Source organism: Protopterus annectens, chromosome 7.part0 (genome assembly GCF_019279795.1).
Source record: "Protopterus annectens isolate FY-2018-M chromosome 7.part0, PAN1.0, whole genome shotgun sequence".
Classification (NCBI taxonomy): domain Eukaryota; kingdom Metazoa; phylum Chordata; order Ceratodontiformes; family Protopteridae; genus Protopterus; species Protopterus annectens.
This window is the reverse complement of record NC_056739.1, coordinates 1,151,898,471-1,151,918,645: the sequence shown is the minus strand read 5'-3', so window position 1 is coordinate 1,151,918,645 and position 20,175 is coordinate 1,151,898,471. Positions and strand designations below refer to the sequence as shown.

The window sequence follows — 20,175 nt, the reverse complement described above, 5'->3', positions numbered from 1 at the left end:
CCGTGTTTCATTGCTGCAGTCATTACACTTGGGTTATCCTGCCGTCAGGCGGGCCCGCAGTCGGCCTGAGTTCCAAAATCTTGGTCCGGCGTCGGTTGCTGTCACCTCTTCTCTGACATCAGTGCGCCAGGGGTATATAAGAAGCAACCAACACCATTTTCTTCAGTCTTTCTTGCCGCACGGTGCCCGAAGCAAAAGTCAGCCTGTGATCCCAGGTCCCTTACCATTTCATGGGTACTTAGGGAATTGTTGTTTATTTGATAGTGTGAAGGAACATTGTTTGTGCTGCATGGAATGATGATGCATTTATCTGCATTCAGTTTGAGACTGTGACTAATAAAGCAATGTTTGGTCTGCCTGAGGCCCTGCTGGAGTATACTGACATCATTTGGGGATTCACTGATTGCACACAGTTTGTAGTTGTCTGCAAACTTGGTCAGCCACAACTCCTTAGTTTTGATCTGAACCCTGTGGCACCCCACTGGTAACAGTTCTGCTGGTTCGTAGGTTCATAGGTAAGTACTAGGTTATCTGCCCGAGGGCGTATGTAAGCCTAGCCAGAATGTGTTGGCTTTTGCCGCCCCCTTAGATTAGTTCCCTGTACCTCTGTCCAGCAGAGCCATTAGTTCCATGCGCCTCTGTCCAGCAGAGCCACTGCAGTGATCCCCATGGTAAATTTTCTGTTTCCCATCCACTCGTCAAGGTTTCTCTTGAAGAGTGTTAGTGAGAAGCTCTGCCTAATGTAGATTGGAATCCTGTTCCAAAGCATGGGGAGTCTGTGGGACAGGAATCTATCCCTCCAGCAAGTCCTATTTATCATTATGGTGAGGTTTAGATCTCTAGAGCGTGTGGCTCTTGGGGATTTGTTTTTTTTTTTAGGTGGACCATGTCCATCAATTCTGAGTTGGACATGGCCTTGTATGTCAAGCAGATATGACCTCTGAGTAGGCGGTATGCAACCGAGTACAGCTGGAGTTTCTTTAGTCGGGCTGTATAGGGCATCTGTTTGAGGCCAGTAATCCTCTTGGTGAGGTACTTCTGTGGTCTTTCCAGCTGTTGCAGGTGTCTTGTAAGGTACATCCCAAATGGGGCATCGTACTCTATGATACATCTGATGAGTGATGAGTAGAGGGGCATAATAACCTCTTTTGTTCTAGATGTGAACACTTTTGTGATTAGGTTGGCCACATAGAAGGATTTTCTAACCACCTTGGCAATATGATTATCAAAGGAGAGATTACTATCTACTTGAGTCCCCAGATCTCTTATTTTATTTTCTGCATTTAGGGGACTACCACGTTATGTGGTATAGCGGGTACTTGTTTTTTTCCAAAGGGGATGACTGTGCACTTTTTGCCATTTAGCTTGAGGCCATGATCTTGACACCAGGTATCCGTCTCAGTGAGACCCTTCTGGAGGATGTCTGTATCAGCTGGAGAGTCAATTATGGCTCCCAGTTTGCAGTCGTCTGCGAACGGGGTCAGCCATAGTCCTCCTGTGCTTGCCTGTACCTCTGAGAAGTATATACCGAACAGGAGGGATCCCAGGATTGAGCCATGGGGGATGCCACTTGTAAGTGGTTTAGAGTCAGACCTAGAGCCTGCAACTCTCACCGTGTGGGTTCTATCTGTGAGCCAACTGGCAACCCATCTCATGACTTAGGGGTTTATATTCAGGCTGGTGAGCTTGTCTATAATACCAGAGTGGGGAATGGTGTCAAAAGCCTTTGCAAGGTCTAGGTTGGCTGTGTGGACCTCCTTTCCTCATCTAAAGCCTTGGTAACGGTCTCAAAGAAGTCCACCAGGTTTAGGAGGCATGATCTGCCCTTAACAAAGCCAAACTGGGTAGGGTGCAATGTTTGGAGGTTCCCAATGTCTCTGTTAATGAATTCCATGATGATGCGCTCCATAGCCTTGCAGACCAGGCTAGTCAGGCTTATAGGGCGATAGTTCCTGGGGTCTGTTGTGGCTCCACCTTTGTGGAGCGGGATAACTGTTGCTCTGCGCCACTCTATGGGCACATAGCCTATAGAGAGGCTGAGTTTAAACAGTGTGTTTAGGTGAGGGGTTAGTTCATTTTGGATTTCATGCAAGGCACAGCCTGGGACACCGTCCGGTCCCATTGAAGCTGTGTTTTTGGCTTTGGATAGGGCTGTTTTAACCTGTGTGTCAGTGATCGCTGGGGCTCTACATTCTTCTGGTATGGTTATGGGCCCTTTAGGGGGTGGTGAAGTTTGCACTAAACCTGTCTGCCAGAATGTTGGCAATATCAGTCATTTCAGTGTATTTTGTGCCATTCTACACTAACTCAGAGCAGATCTGAGAGTTTCCACGTAGGTTCTTGACATAGCTAAAGAACGCTTTGTGGTTATCTTTGGAGTCCTTGGCAATTTTTCTTTCGAAGCTAGACTTGGATGATTTTATGAGGGATCGTAGTTTCTTGCTGATACTGATCAGGGATGTCTTTCCTTCTTGGGATTTTACTCTTTTCTGTACTAGTTTCCTCCTTCTATTGCATAGCTTGTTTATGGCAGGGGTCCACCAGACTGGTTTCCTTTTCTTAGAGGAGTGAGTCTTCACTTTGCTTGGGATAGCACAATCCATGCATTCTTGCAGGTGTTCATAGAGTGCCTTTGTAAGGGATTCAGCAGCTTGGACAGCATTGTCCTTTAGCATGGGGGCTGTGAACCTTTCCACCTCAGTCTTAAGTAACGTGAAGTTTGCTTTTGAAAAGTTTTTCACAGTGCTTTCCTTGATAGGGGTGGGGGCGGAATGTGGATATACAGAGTGATTAGTATATGGTCTGATCTAACCAGGGAGGGTTTGACCTCTGGTGTAGAACACCGATTGCCCATGTTGGTGATGACCAGATCCATTATGTTGTCACGTCTGGTGCGGGTGTTGACCAGTTGATCCAAGGCATTCAAGTTTGTAAATTATAGGAAGCATTGGGCAAGGGAGTTAGTACTTGAATAGTTCTCCCAGTTAATGTTTGGGTAATTGAAATCACCCAATATTAGGGCATTTGGAAGGACCTTCATATTTTCCAGTGTCGCCAGAAACGAGGAATGGGGGTCCTGGGTCATGGTGGGTGATCTGTAGCAAGCTACAGTTTGAATTGCAGTTTTGCCCATTGTTAGTTGCACATGGATGATCTCTGAGACATTGTGCTGCGCCACTAACCTGGAGGTGTGGGTATCATTGATGAATATGGATACACCCCCGCCTTTTGTGTTTCGGTCTGGGTTCTGTGGCCGAAACGTATAGTATGAGTTATAGCCTGGTAATGCTGGGGTGCTCTCTTGAGCCTTAAACCAGGTTTCTGTTACTGCACAGATATCGATGTTCTCCATACTGAAGAGTGCCTCGAGTGCATGCATTTTGAGGTTTAGACTTCTGGCATTGAGTGGCATTACCCTTCGTTTTTGGTTACTTGTGCTGTTTACGGTGGTGGGTTTGTCTTTTGAGCCTTGCCTAAAAAAGGCACTATGGGAGCGGCAAAAGCCTTGGCCAGTATTCGAAAGCCTAAGGGTGATAGGTGCAAGCCATCTCTTGCGAAGCAATGTGGCTTGTCGAGCATATCATCCCAGGCGGACAGATACTGGATCCCCTTTGAATGACACCAGAAACTTAGGCAATTGTTGAAATTGATCATTTTTTCTTTATACTGTGGCATAATTTTTGGTGAGGGCAGGATGCTACTCAGGGTCAGGGTCATACCGGCTTGAGCTACGTGATCAGAGAGCTCTTCCATGTCTCTTTTCATGTAGTCCAGGGAGGTACGTTTCAGATCATTCACACCAACATGGACAATGACAAAGTCATATTTTTACTTGTTCTGGAGCGACCTGAGTGCTTGTGTTATGTGGTGGATCCTGGTGCCTGACAGGCAGCTAACGGTAACCTTCTCCTTGTCCAGCCTAGTTAGTAGGGCATCAGTGTGCCTGACTATAGAGTCGCCTGTTACTAGTGTGTTAGGTATGTTATTTTGCCTTAAGGGCTGTGATTGCATGGCACACTAATTATGTGAAGTATGTGTTTCATGGTTTATGATGCGGTGTGGAGGTTGCATGGGTGTCTGCTTTGGAGGTCTCTGTTGCTTTTGCAGATTATTATTTAGAGCCTCTGAGTATGTTTTCATATATTTATGTGTGTTATTTGCCAGTGTTGGTTTAATAGGTCTGTGTGAGACTGCTAGTGTGTTGCAAATATTTTCCTTCTCCTCTTGACTGTCAGTTCCAGTCTTGGGTTGTGAGAGCTTTGCCTCCAGTTTGGTGTATAATTGCATCTCTCGCATATATTAGTGTTTGGTGGTAGGAGGAGAGGGTTGTCTGTGTACATGAGGCAGTTGTAACATTGCCTCAAAATGCCCAGATTCACCAGTTGGACTGGAGAGTACACCTGAAACTGCCTTTTGGACATGCCTGAATAGGTAAAGTGAGCTGTTTTACTGTCTGGCTGGGAGAATAGAGAGCCTTGTCCTTCTGGACAGTATAGGGGGTCTAGTGCTACAGTTAATTAGTGCTTGCTATGAGTTTTGAGCAAGTGCTGGGCTGTGAAATGAATGGTTTGAGTGCTTAGGTTGAAAGTTTGTCTAGTTCCAAGGTAAAAATTGAAGAGTAGACTTCGTGGAGCCGGAAATAGTTTAACCCTAGCTAACTGGCACTGCCCGGCGCACAAAACCATGCAAATGCGTTTTTTATAGCAGAGAAATGAAAGAGATAGAAATTAGCCCAAAATGGTCAATAAACTACTAACTTCTGGGCTGAAACCACACCTCCAGGGACAGATAGGCTGCTCAAAGCTCCCCTCTCTCACAGGTGAACAGAGAAACTTCCTTCTATCCAAGTAAGGTATGCGCAACACAGAAACTTGTAACACAGCCCTGAATTCAGAAATAACCAGAAAACTGGACTATACTAGTTCAGAAAGGCGGGAAACAAGTATATTTTTTGTTTTTTCAGAAAATAAAGCAGATACAATTAAAAAAAAAAACACTTTAAATGCACAGAAATGGCTGTCACACTTTAATGTGTAGCCTACAACAGTTAAACAGATTATTTAAACACAAAAATGACTTAGTTCAAGTACAGGCAGCAAATAAATGCAATATGTAGCAGAAACAAGCTTTTTAAATCACAGAAACGCTAAAGAATTGTTGTTTTAGTCGGAATTAGTTAAAGACAGCAAAAAAATACAGAAAAATGATAATGACTCTAAATTCTTTCTTTTGTCTCTCTGCTGCTGTAGAACTCTGCAGGACACCTGGCAGGTACTCGCTGAGCTGAATACAAGTGCAAAAAACTTTGCAAATGCAATTTTTGTAGCAGGGAAATGAAAGAGATAGAAATTAGCCCAAAATGGCCAGTAAACTACTAACTTCTAGGCTACAGCAAACAAGGCACACCAATTTCAGAAAAAAACAGTTCAAATAAGCAGGCACAATAAGCCTTTAACCAGAAATTCTCAGCTCAGAAGGGCAGGACCTAGCCTCTCCTCCTACAAGAGTGCAGACCACAAACATTCTTAATGTAAATAACTGGCCTGAAGCCCAAGTGCTTAAACCAGAACTAATGCACTTTTAGAATAACCGACACTGAGCCTTCAATCAGCAATTCCCAACTTAGAAGGATGTAAGCTACCTGTCCTGCCACAACAATGCAGTCAACAAACCTTCTTAATGTAAAACAACTGGTCTGAAGCCCAAGTGATTAAACCAAAAGGCTTAGAATAACAGTTACAATTTAATCAGGCTACTACCAAACAGTAATAACTGCAGCAGAATAATACAATTGAGTACTTTTAAGAAGGAAGCACAAGCAAAATAAGGTAATAAAGTGGGAAGAAACACAATTACAGTAAAAGCAGATGAATAAAGTGCATTTTTTTTATAACAATAGAAAACAAGCAAACTGATTTAAACAAATTACCCAATTAACCAGTAAAAAAACTCAAAACTGAGCCCTGTTCCAGCAGTCTTCAATCAGACAAGTTCTACCTATCCGCTAGCATGTTTACTATCTCTATGGGGTCAGTGGGTGTGATACTGTTAGCCACTAGTTCTGCACATGCTTGGGTCCTACCCTTTAGGTTATGCACATATTTGTAAAAGGCCTTATGGTTATCCTTGGCAGTACTTGCTAGGTTTCTCTCAAAAAAGCTCTTGGAGGATTTGACAAGTTGCCTTATTTGCCTGTTGAGGCTGAGAAGGGTGCTTTTCCATTGTTGGGACCTTGCCTTTGCTTTCTTGGACAGCAACGTTTTGCATTTATTGTACAGTTTGTTGATTCTGGATGTCCACCATGGCAGCTTGTTTTTAATTGGGGCTCTGACTTTGCTTATTTCTGGTACAGGCGAGTTTATAGACTTTGCAAGTGATTGTAAAGGGCTTCAGTGTATGCTTCGGCATAGCTACCACTTCCAGCCTGGGGCGGGACTTGGAATGTATTTATACCTTCACCTAGGAGGGTATATTTTGCCTTGGTGAAGGTTTTTAATCTGATTTCACCCTTTGTGAGTTCTGGTGTTAGTGTCAGTTCGAAGGTGATTGATTTGTGGTCACTTTTAACTAATGAGGTCCAACAGTTGCAGCAGTGCACCTGTTTGGCAGTTTGGTGAGGACCAGAGGAATAATGTTTATTCCTCTTGTCAAGGAATGGACAATTTGTTCCAGGGCATTTGAATCACAAAGTCAAGGAGCTTTTGTGCTAGTGAGTTTGTGATAGCGTAGGTTTCCCAGTTGATGGTGGGATAATTGAAATCCCTCATAACTAGTGTGTTTGGTAAAATTTGGATTGTCTTCAGTTTGGTTAAGTGGGCTTCACGGGTGTCATGATCCATGGCGGGGAATCTGTAACTGGTTAAGACTTGAATGGGGGTTTTACCCACAGTAACCTGGACCTGGAGTAACTCCATGGAGTTGTTCCATCTAACTAGATGAGAAGTGAATTTATATCTAATGTAGATTGAAACACTGCCCCCTTTGGTTTTCACACATTCACTCTGTGATCTAAAGGTGTAGAAGGTATTGTAGCCTTACAGGGTACTCTGTGAGGCCTTAAACCAGGTTTCTGTGACTGCACAGACATCTACATCTTCTTGTAATAGAAGTGCTTCCAGGGAGTGCAGTTTTTGGTTTAAGCTCCTAGCATTTAGCAGCGTGACCCTTATTTGACTCTTATTTTTTGGGTCACCCAGAATTTTGTTCTGCTTGGTTAATTTCACATTGGTAATGTTGTTTTCGAGAAGTTGTCTAAAAAAGGCACTATGGGTGAGGCAAGAACCTTTGCCAGCAGCCGAAAGTGTAGGGGTTCCAGTTGCAAACCATTTCTGGCAAAGCAGCAGGGTTTGTCGACTATGGCTTCCCAGGTTGAAAGTAACTGGATCCACTTTGAATGACACCAGAAACCAAGACAATTATTGTAATGTATCATTTTTTGTTTATACTGTGGCATCATTCTAGGTGAGGGTAGTATGCTGCTCAAGGCTAGGGTTATACCTTACTGGGACACATATTCAGAGAGCTCAACCATGTCTTTCTTCATATAGTCCAGTGAGGTCATATAGTCCAGTGAGGTACATCTCAGGTCATTCACACCAACATGAACTACGACAAAGTCATAACTGTACCTGTTGCTGAGAGACCTGAATGCATGCATGATCTCATGAATCCTGGCACTGGACAGGCAGCTGACTGTGACTTTCTCCTTGTCCAGCCTAGTGAGTAGGACATCCTTGTGTTTCACTATTGAGTCTCCAATGACAAGAAAACTTGTTTTTTGATTATTATGCCTTAAAAGCTTGGTGGGTGAGACACTGGTGTTGCTATGTGTCATGGGGGCTGTGGGACTGTGTTAGCTGTAGTAGTCTTAGGTTTTGGAGGTCTCTGTTGTTTCAGTAAGTTCATAGGTTCATAGGTGTGTACTAGACTAATGGCCCTGGAGGCTTTACAAGCCTATCACATAGAAGTGCCCTAGCATCATGCCGCCCAACATTTGTTTCCAGTGCCTCTATCAAGTAGAGCCACTGGAGTGATCCCCTGGGTGAAATTTCTATTTCCAATCCACCATAACTCTCAACCTGGAAATATCAAAAATCAGGACAAAGGCCCATGAAAATAGGTACAAATCTGTACACTGACTAAAATTTGCATGCATAATTGTCTAACCCCACCCACTCCGATGGAATTATGGGATACCCACTTTCAAGCGCAAACTGAAGGATAACCAAAATATGGACCCAGCACTATCTCTGCAAAAGTAAAAGTCATCTAAATATAACACATTACAGAGATATGTAACTAATAAAGAGGTTGCTGCTAGCAAACAACTTTATTTGTAGATGAAACAATGAAATATAAAGTGCCTGTTGTTGCCCTTGAGGAGTAAATTGCCTATGTTACATAAAAAAAAAAAAAAGGCTAGTATTGTAATAGGGAATGGATGGCAAACTGATAACTTCATAGTTACTAAGTATCTCCGCCAAAAAGGACACTCAGGACTGCAGTATCTTTTTACCCCCTATGACACAGTACAGTATCAGCAATCCATCTACATATTGTGGGAGTAGAACCCATAGCATTCTGCATCAAAAGCAAGTATTTTGCCTGTTGTGCTACTAACACAAACAGACTTGGTATAACTTAAGCAGCACTAAACTTTTCTCCCCCTAAAGGAGCTATGCAGCACATGAAATTTGGAAAAAGCCAACATTTATTGCGGGGGGGGGGGGCAAAACCGGGGACACATTTTAAACATTGCTTGCATTTCCTGAAAGATAGGAATACTGAAACTTAAATGGCTATCATTATTTAGTGAATTCAGTTCTCACTGATTTGCCAAAAAAACACACATTTTAAGAGGAACAGACTAAAAGTATGAGCTGCCATTAAAGACTGAAAGTAACAGTAAAACGCAATGCTTCTCAAAGTTAAATAACACAGAAAACTGCTGTTAAAGACTGAAAGTATTAGTAACACAGTTTGATAATTCAAGTACAAAGCTTCTGCAAGTTTGCCATTAAATAACACAGAAAGCTGCCATAATGTGAAGCCTGCATGCCCTTAAAGACTGAAAGTAATACAACTGTTTGAAAAGTCACACACCTCCTTTAAGTACAAAGCTTCTGTTAGTGTAATTAAATAACACACAGAAAGCAGCCGTTATGTGAAGCCTACATGCCATTAGTTTGAAAAGTCACACACCTCCTTAAAGTACAGACAGAGCTTCTGCAAGTCTGCCATTAAATAATAAACAGAAAGCTGCCGCTATGTGAAGCTACGATGCCTGCATGCCATTTAAGACTGAAAACTGCCTAAGTAACATAGCCGTTTGAAAAGTCTCACACACACACACACACACACACACACACACACACCTCTGCCATTAAGTTAAAAAACTTCTGCAAGTTCACACACACACCTCTGCCACAAGTAAAAAGGCAAGTCTGTAATTAAGCAAAAAGCTTTTGCATACTGCCTAAGTAAATGGAAAGCTGTGCTGTTATGTGACGCTGTGAAGCTGTGATGCCTACATGCATGTCGTTAAAGACTGAAAGCTGCCCAAGTAACATAGCCATTTGAAAAGACACACACACCTACTTCTCAGTAATCCTAATCAATCTGCAGCTAAAATGGTGCATTAGGCATTAAATCTGCAGCAGGACTTGAAAACGGCATTAAATCTGCTTCAAATCTGATGAGTATTCAAACAGGCAACTTCATATTCAATTAAATCTGCCCAGACAAATATTTCATATTCAAACAGACACGCGTGAGTATTCAGGCAACTCCATGACTTATGTGATGGTGTTAAATCTGCAGCGTGGCTTGAAAACGGCTCCATACTCAGTTAAATCTGCCCAATTGTATTCCATATTCAAACAGATGCGCGCGAGTATTCAGTTAACTCCATGACTTACAAAATGGGCCACACATGTCTGAGCTTAATTCTGACAGGTTGACAGAGCTGATGTCATCGCGCACGTGATGACATCAGCTCCGAAAGTGCGGAATCTAAAAAATAGCTTAAAAAATCGGAAATGAAGGGGTGCCACTCGGGAATCGTGGCACCCCTTCATTGGGACCCCAAACTCTGTAAAAACTGAGTAATTCTGGATGGTTGGGAGGTCTGCAATCCACTCATCAAGATTTCTGTCGAAGATGGCTAGTGAGGTGCTCTGCTTGACCTGTATGAAAAGTCTGTTCCAGAGCATGGGCAGTCTCTGGGTTATGAACCTGTCTCTCCAGCATGTTCTGTTGATTGTGGTAATGAGGTTGATGTCTCTGAAGCATGTGGTGCGGAGGGATTGGGATTTCTTTAGCTGTAGCATTTCTAACAGAGCTGGGCCAGACATGACAAGTTTTTTGAGAGAACCTCTGTGTATGTGGATTTAGGTGTTTGATGCACACTGTGTATGAGTAGTGGTACTATGTAAATATGTGGTTGCAGGTGAGTTGACAGCATTCTCCTTGTTACTGTTTTGAGTTGAGAGAGAGCATAGATTCTAGATTCTTGGTGTAAATACATCTGTCGCACTTTGTACTAAATGGTGTTATTAGTAGACAGTTGTCTGTTTAGATGCTTGTAATTGTTCTGACCTTTCTGGCAGGTCTGATTCTGAAAATTCTTTTTGAAGGCTTCAAATCATATTTTGCAAGTCACGTCACTCCTGCAAAAAATTAAGCAGTACTTGCATCCCAAACCTGCTTCATTGCAACCTTATAGGAATCTGAATCCAAATGTCCCTGTTTTGACTACATAGACACCTAGTTACAAAGCTTTTGTAAAGTCTTATCTGTTTTAGAACTCTGTAAAGCTTTTCTCACCTTCTCTAATTAACACTTTATAACTGTCAGAAATCATTACCACATAAAGTACAGCTGCTGTTGTTTTTTAAACTTTTTGCCTTTTTATCAACGCTTAATACTAAAAAATCAAACATTTAACATCCATAAGACAATCCGTCCTTATGGATAATAAACCACCCCAGTGGGAAAAAAATGGCTAAAATGTATAAATGTTCATAATTTGATCACTGCTGCAAGTAGCCTTAGCTGTAAGGGTTATATCCTGCATAGGATATAACAACTGGCCAGCTTCCATTGCTTATGGGCACCTTCCACGAGCCCAAGCCATTATCAGGTCAGTAGAGCTGAAGAAAACCAGTGGTTTGGGTGCCAAGCCCTTCAGCAATTTCCTGCCACTAAAGAACACTCCTGCAGGTTTTCAAGGATTAACAGCTGGCTAACTTTTCTACATTTTGGGGCAGATAAGTTCTGTTTGGGGAAAAAACTTCCATGTTTATTTTAACAGAAATGTATCTTCCTGTTAAATTAATTATATTATTAATGCAGTCTGCATACCAGTTTTGTACAGGTGAATGGATAACAGCTATAGTCATTCCCCTGCATAAGGGAGGACTTCACAGACCCAAGCAGTTACAGACCCGTAAGTCTGACCAACTTCATATGCAAAACCATGGAAAGTGTCATCATGGAATTAATCAGTCAGGACATAGAAAACATCTAAACACTGGCACTGTCTCAGTTTGGATTTATCAAGGGCAGCTCATGCATACTCAGCTTGGTGAATTTTTTTTGAAAAGGTCACCAAAGCAAGGGATAAATGCAAAATGGTAAACACTGCATACCTCAAACTGGCCAAATTGTTAATAGAATTCCCCACTCAGGCATAGTAGGGAAGCTGAATAAACTGGGAATAAACTTTTATGTCACCCACTGGATTGCCAACTGGCTTACAGACAGAGATAATGAAAATAGAGGATGCTATCTCAACAAAATGACCAGTAAACCCAATGGAGTTCATCAGGGTCCTGTGCATTTCCTGTTTGCTATCTACTTTTAAGAAGTAAAACCAATACCAAGGGGCTGTGTCTGACTATGGTTGCAGATGACTGCAAGCTAGGAGCAGTCATTGAATCCACAAATGACTTGGCCATCATGCAGGAAGGTTTGTCCCAAAAAATAAGTGGTGCCAAAATCATACACTAAAACTAAATACCAAAAAAAAAAGTATTATCATAGCTGTAAGATTAGGTTTCATTCCTAGCCATTCTTACAGTATCCTTTGGTAAGTCGTCTACCTCAGGGAACCGCCACATTGAAAATATACCCCTAAAAGTTAACCCAATTATTTGGGACTTGGGAACTTATGTGGTCAATAACCTAACGTTGACCAACATGTGTCTGTTGTTGCAAGAAACAGAAAATTTACCCCAGGACTGCCCCTGTACTACTAATTTAAAGAGGCAGGTCCTAAATGCTTTATCCCATGCATGAGTCCCCTCAAATTATCTATGGAATGATCCCGGTTATTCTCATTAGGGATAATTTATAATTATCGACCATGAGATGGATAAGGCCAAACTATAACCAAATGGGACAGGTAATTTTGAGCGCAAAAAGGGAAATTGGCTAGGCTTAAAATAGCCCACAAGAAAAGCTAGCTTAATACTTATCTATGAACAAAGATTCATGACTGGTTGCAGTATAAATAGACATTAACATGGAGTGCTTAAGGTAACAAACTGAGAAAGTACACGTATATGAGTGCTTCTGAGGTTCATTCTCTGGTGTAGGCCAGGGAATGATCTGAAAATTCTGTCTGGGAATGGGCAGGGATCCTGAGAATGTCACTCGGAGATCTGAAAACATTTCTGTGTTGAGCAGATTGCGTACCCCGCCTCCTCACTGAGTAACACATATCTTTAGGGAGTTAGAGTTTTGGGCCCTCCTTCCTGCTTGCAAAAGTAGAACAGCCATCCACAATATGATTTACCATCCTTGTTGCTTCACTTCCTGCCCAAAAGGACTTCACTTCCAGCACTTGCTTGGACAGGCACATTTTGGCAAGTGAAGGAGCTACCATTTGTCCCTGGTATGTGGGGCATTATAGAATATGGTGGATTGCTTGGTCTGGACACTACCCAGCAAGGGAAAGAGCTGAATCTGGCCTCAGTGGAGTATGGCCACCAGGGATGGTGGCAGGGACCAAAAACAGCAGTTGCTGTACATGTCAGAGTGGGACAAGTACATCCTAGAACTGGAATGAGATGACCTCATAGTCATTTTTTTTTATATTGTTTAAGTAGACAAGAGTATAAGGAGATGAGGTGCACGGCAAAGAGAGAGGTGGCAAAGGCTAAGGATAAGGCGTGTGAAGAATTGTATAAAAGGTTGGACACTAAGGAGGGAGAAAAGGACCTGTACCGATTGGCTAGACAGAGGGACCGAGCTAGTAAAGATGTGCAGCAGGTAAGGGTGATAAAGGATAATGAGGGAAACGTACTCACAAGCAAGGAGAGTGTGTTGAGCAGATGGAAAGAGTACGTTGAGGGGGTTGATGAATGAAGAGAATGAGAGGGAGAGAAGGTTGGAAGATGTGCGGATAGTGAATCATGAAGTGCAGTGGATTAGCAAGGAGGAAGTAAGGATAGCTATGAAGAGGATGAAGAATGGAAAGGCTGTTGGTCCAGATGACATACCTGTGGAAGCATGGAGGTGTTTAGGTGAAATGGCAGTGGAGTTTTTAACTAGATTGTTTAACGAAATCTTGGAAAGTGAGAGGATGCCTGAGGAATAGAGAAAAAGTGTTTTGGTACTGATTTTTAAGAATAAGGGCGGTGTGCAGAGCTGTAGTAACTACAGAGGGATTAAACTGATCAGTCACAGCATGAAGTTATGGGAAAGAGTAGTGGAAGCTAGGTTAAGAAGGGAGGTGATGATTAGTGATCAGCAGTATGGTTTCATGCCGGGAAAGAGCACTACAGATGTGATGTTTGCTCTGAGAGTGTTGATGGAGAAGTACAGAGGAGGTCAGAAGGAGTTGCATTGTGTCTTTGTGGATTTAGAGAAAGCATATAACAGGGTGCCGAGAGAGGAGTTGTGGTATTGTATGAGGAAGTTGGGAGTGTCAGAGAAGTATGTAAGAGTGGTACAGGATATGTATGAGGGTAGTGTGACAGGGGTCAGGTCTGCAGTGGGAGTGACGGATGCATTTAAGGTGGAGATGGGATTACATCAAGGATCAGCTCTGAGCCCTTTCTTATTTGCAATGGTGATGGACAGGTTGACAGACGAGATCAGACAGGAGTCCCCGTGGACTATGATGTTTGCAGATGACATTGTGATCTGTAGTGAGAGTAGGGAACAGGTGGAGGAGACCCTGGAGAGGTGGAGATATGGACAGAGGAATGGTGAGGATGCAGGGAGTAGAGGTGGTGAAGGTGAATGAGTTTAAGTACTTGGGATCAACAGTTCAGAGTAATGGTGAGTGTGGAAGAGAGGTGAAGAAGAGAGTGCAGGCAGGATGGAGTGGGTGGAGAAGAGTGTCAGGAGTGATTTGTGACAGACGAGTACCAGTAAGAGTGAAAGGGAAGGTCTTCAAGAGGGTAGTGGGACCAGCTATGTTATATGGGTTGGAGACAGTGGCACTGACAAAAAGGCAGGAGTCAGAGCTTGACGTGGCAGAGTTGAAGATGTTAAGATTTGCACTGGGTATGACGAGGGTGGACAGGATCAGGAATAAGTATATTAGAGGGTCAGCCCAGGTTGGAAGGTTTGGAGACAAAGCCAGAGAGGCAAGATTACGTTGGTTTGAACATGTGCTGAGGAGGGATGCAGAGTATATTGGGAAAAAGATGCTAAGGATGAAGCTGCCAGGTAACAGGAAAAGAGAAAGGCCTAAGATAAGGTTTATGGATGTGGTGAGAGAGGACATGCAGGCAGTTGGTGTGACAGAGCAAGATGCAGAGGACAGGAAGAAATGGAAACAGTTGATCTGCTGTGGTGACCCCTAACGGGAGCAGCCGAAAGAAGAAGATTGTTTTATATTTATATATTGGACTTTTATCAAAGCATATGCACATTTTTTTGTGCTTTTAGCAAAGTTATATAGTGTTAGTCACCAGTCCATTCTGTTGAAGTCTAAATAATTCAGTTATGTACTGGTACTTTTAATTTTGATACATTTCTGTAAAGTTTAAATGTCTGTTATGTATACATATTTTTTTCGGTTTGCAGCCTTGGTCATGGTTGAAGAGGGACTTTGAACCAGCCCACTAATCTAGTTATCAAACAGCTAAATGAAATAAATAAATTACTCGTGGATTGACATACTCCAGCATGTGAAATAATGTCAGAAACCTTAGCAAGGTTAAGTAAGCTTTGTGCATCTTCAGTCCTTCATCAAGTGTAGCTTTTATTTTTTGAAGGAATGCTACAATATTCAAAAGGCACGATAATCCCCCTTTAGCAAACCAACACTGGTCTGAAGAGAAGAATCTACAGGGAAAAAAAATTAAAACAAGTATATATTGGTGTATGTGTTTCTGCATATGCTTTCCATTGTCTGTAGACTGCATTACACCATATATATTTTTGTCTTCACAAAATATCTGTGTGTATGCAGAGCTGGAACCAGCACTAGGCAACCTAAGCAGTTGCCAAGGCCTGCTGATCAGGGGGCTGCTACAACATTAAACAATTTCAAAAATTGCATTCCTTCTTTAAGGATGCAGTCTGAGTCTGTGCATGCATTGTACTAAAGGCACACACATAACAATGCAGATTTAAACATTGGAACTGTCCTGAGTGACATGAGAGATGAGCCATAGAAGAGAGACCTGTGGTGTGTTTGTTTAATGCCCTAGTTAGGGATGGCAGGTTAGTTAATTGAGTTTTAGCTCAAACCCTGTACCTTGATTACAGTAGACAAGAGCCTGAATCTTCTACACCAGCTATCAGCTGTGCTCAGAGGTGCATTTTCAATGAATTGTGGATTTCAGTGCATTTTCAAAGAACTGAGTTTCAAGGGAAAAGAAGTTTACTGTTGTTCATGCCAAGTCAGTTTTCAATGTGCAACTGTTTTGTTTAAAAAACATTCATCATCAGTGTATGTAGTGTAAAATTTGAAAGCAGCATTAGTAGTATAGCAAGTGGCATACTTGCCTTTTGCATAGAAGGTAGTGAGTTCTACTCCCACATCATCTAAGCAGATTGCTGATATTTCAATATACTTTAAGGTGGAATAGGATGCTACACTCCTAGTAACTATGAACCTGCTGTTGGCTTGTCAAGCTTTCCCTATTGCAATATTACCAGCTTACCTTTTTTTTTTTTGTTAATGTAACATGGGTAGTTTATTCTTCAAGGGCAGTAGGCACTGAATTTGTATGTGGCACTGAAATGTGAAGTTGTTTACCAACCGCAACCTTTTCATTATTTACAGATTTCTCTAATGTGAAATTATTCAGATGACTTTTACTTCTGCAAACATTGTGCATGTTCATAGGTTCAGAGGTAGGTACTAGGCTATTTGCCCGAGGGCATTTATAAGCCTAGCCAGAGTGTGTCAGATTTCGCCGCCCCATTGATTAATTAATTAACATGTAGTGTAAACTTTGAAAGCAGCATTAGTAATATAACAAGTAGCATACTTGCCTTTTGTCCAGAAGGCGGTGAGTTCTACTCCAACATCATCTAAGCAGATTACTGATATTGTAATATACTTTAAGGGGGAATGGGATGCTCCACTCCTAGTGACTATGAACCTGTTGTTGGCTTGTCAAGCTTAACTAATGAAAAGGTTGCTGTTGGTAATACAAATTCAGTGCCTGCTGCCCTTGAAGAATAAACTACCCATGTTACATTAACAAAATAAAATGGTAAGCTGGTAATATTGCAATAGGGAAAGCTTGACAAGCCAACAACAGGTTCATAGTTTCTAGGAGTGTAGCATCCCATTCCCCCTTAAAGTATATTGCAAATATCAGCAATCTGCTTAGATGATGTGGGAGTAGAACTCACTGCCTTCTGCACAAAAGGCAAGTTATTCTACTTGTTATACTACTAATGCTGCTTTCAAATTTTGCAGTACATGTTGACTGATATTGGTGAATTGTAATGAAGGATGTTTGAGTGGTCTTTAATAGTTGAAATATTCTGAAACGGGTAGTTTTGCCATCATCGGTTCATACATTTTGTTTCATTGCTTGCTGAAAAAAAATGTCCAAAACTACAAATTTAAAATTCATTCTAACAAAGTGATGCAATATTATATAGAAATGTAATTTAATACAATCAGTAAGGTGCATCATAGAACACGTGCATTTATGTATGGTCATCAAAAATGTGTGCAAGGGGCCTATGGTTTGAAAGTCATTCACTGGTCTGATGCGGTTTCTTTGCATGTGGGTTTCAGTGCCATTTCAATGAATGTGAGTTTCAAGGGCAAAGAAGTTTACTGTTCATAAGTCTGTTTTCACTGTGAGACTGTATTGTTTTCTTTAGCAAATGGCTATCAGTGTTTGTGCTATAACAGTTGAAATAAAAGCTTTAAATTAAATCTAAATATCTCTAATCATTGTAGAAGTACAAAAAAAAATTTGCATGCACACTGATAGGTTTGAACAGTGTTTATGGTAACTGGGGAAAAATAGCCAAGTAATGGGACACTGGAATGCCTGCGGGTGTGGGGGGTGACCCTGATCCATTACCCTGCCTAGGGCCCCATTTGACCATGATCTGGCTCTGTGTGTATGTTTTGTGTGTTCTAGTGTTGGTAGTCAATATGCATGTGTTTTATATTTAGCAGTTATGCTACATCTTATCTGTAACTCAGCTGTGTAGTTTTCCACCACATATTGTGTATATTCCTTGGCATTTTTCTTGATAGACATATGCTAAAAATGGTCACTGTCCAGTTGGACCTCTCATTGTTATTAAAATAATACATAAATGAATACTGAACAAACCGCTCATCTGGAACAGGAGATCCCCAGTCTGTCTAATGCGTCTTGGTGTGGTTTGATTTGTGTGCATATTGGTTGTAATGCCAGCTATTTGTCAGTAGCTGGGTTTCACTGTTGTACAGCAGTAAATTAATTTTCAAACTATTACTTTCTTGTTAGGCAATCCTAGCAGCAGGTAGCATGATGCAGACCCATGGGGACTTTGATGTGGCCCTTACCAAATACAGAGTTGCTGCCTGTTCTGTACCAGAGAGCTCCCCACTTTGGAACAACATTGGAATGTGCTTCTTTGGCAAGAAGAAATATGTTGCAGTAAGTGGCATTTGCTCTGTTTTATCCTTTGATCTTTTTGTGAATTTAGCAGTGTCTGTCCTCATCAGTGATCATACCATCTCTGCAGATCGCACTTGATTCACAGCTGCATGCTGTCCAGTCAAATTCAAATTTTTGGCCTAAAATCACCTCTGTTTGTTTAAAAAGAATTCCTGTAAATGGTCAGGTGCCAGTTTTTGCATGCACACAGACCTTAGCTCAGAACATTTTTTATGATAACTGATGTATGTAGCATGCAGGGTACCAGTAGGAAGTAATATATTATTTTTATATTCCTTATGAGAGAATTGATGCCAGAATTTTTGGGGGGTTGTTTTTGCAAGTGGTTAGCTGGTGGGAGAAATAGTGTTTCTTATCTTTGTTTATACAGAGATATAGCAGAAAACTGTGTGTGTGTGTGTGTGTGTGTGTGTGTGTGTGTGTGTGTGTGTGTGTGTGTTGATGAGAGCAAACATATGCCATGGAATTGTTTTACTTACAGCAATGAAGCATTATGATTAATGTCAAAAAACAAAATGTTATCTTTAACTTCTAGCATTCTTGCATTGTATTACATATCTGTTATATGCACACAATATTTTCTGCAACTTCCGGCATTCTTACATCCTTTTTATAAATTAATATTCATAGCTGCTGATGCTATGTCATGTAGTTTCAGTGTAAACATAATTTTACATAAACCTCTAATAATGTACATTTAAAAAAAACTGTAACTGTAGCCAGTATATCTGACAACATGCAAAGCTTCTGCACCACATCCCTAGAATTTCGTTTGTGATGTAAATAATTCCAAATCTCTAGTGCAGTGGGATTCCAGATCACCCATCTAAAGTAAGTTTTGTTTGTCAGACTTTGAAAATTCTTACCATTCTCTTGAGTTCATTTGAAAAAAAAAAAACATTTTGAGAGCTTAAGTTAAACATCTTGAAAATTATTAATTACAACTGAAGAATGAAATGCAAGTATGGATACATAAACATAGTCATTTTATATGTTTTGCCCTCTGATTTTAATTTTCAGCATAGCATTTTTATGACTGAGTCATAAACAAAAGCACAGAAAATCTTTCTTACTTGATAAGTGATTTCACCATACAGATGTGCCACACTTTTGAGGCTTTTTCTAACTATTTCATGATTTACTTGAAATTTCACAACTTAATTGTTTAGAAATCAGTAAGCAGTTCAGTTGTCCATCCTCCAACAGTCCTTGCAACATCCTATAAACTATCTCCAGTCTGCAAAGACTCCCTACTGTGGTGGGCTCAGTCTGAGATTTGTCAAGGACATCCCTTTATTCTTCCTTCCCCAACTACTACATTGACCACAGATGTATGCCATTTGGGGTGGGAAGCATTTCTTGGGGCAAACTGTTCAAGGCACGTGGTCTCCAGAAGAGACCAAATTGCATAGAAATGTCCTAGAGATGAGAGCGGTCCTTTTAGTATTGCAGGCCTTTCAGAGCTCTCTTCCTGTAGGGACAATTGCTATCCAAACAGACAACATGTCAGTAGTTTGGTAAAGCAACAAACAAGGGGGAAGCCAGATCTTACCCCCTTTGCTGAGAAGCAGTGAAAATCTGGCAAGGGCAATCTCCTGCAACCGCTTTCTGGTAACAATGCACATACCGGACAAATCCAATGTTCTTGCAGACAAGCTCAGCAGGACTATCCTGATGCCTCACGAGTGGTCTTTCAAACAGTCATTGGCATATATAATCTTCCACAAATGAGGTCAGTCTTGCTGCAATTTATTCGCCTCTCCCATCAACAGCAAATGCAGCAGGTTCTTTGTCCTAATTCCCCCTCAGGTGCAGTCATCAAGAGATGTTCTAGTCCACGTTTGGCCTCTGGTCTTCTATATGCTTATCCTCTCCTACCTCTAATCATCGAATTCCTTCAGAAAGCACTCCAGTTGAAGAGCAAAGTAATCCTCATTGCCCCCTTTTGGACTCTGCAAGTGTGGTTCCCCTTCCTGTGGTCTCACCTATGTCCACCTTGGACTCTGGACCCCAGTCCAGACCTTCTTTCACATCCATCAGGGATGATTCATCCCAAAGTCACAGGCCTGAGATT

The 20,175-nt window shown here is 41.6% G+C and overlaps 1 protein-coding gene across 3 annotated transcripts in view; it reads left to right on the top strand.

Annotated features, from left to right (window-relative positions):
- The window catches only part of BBS4 (Bardet-Biedl syndrome 4), a 1,226,477-nt gene that overhangs the window by 732,384 nt on the left and 473,918 nt on the right, over positions 1–20,175 (top strand). For all 3 annotated transcript variants that reach the window (XM_044077733.1, XM_044077734.1, XM_044077735.1), the window contains exon 11: positions 17,928–18,080. In XM_044077733.1, coding sequence (XP_043933668.1) covers positions 17,928–18,080 — 153 coding nt within the window. The remainder of the gene's footprint in view (positions 1–17,927; positions 18,081–20,175) is intronic.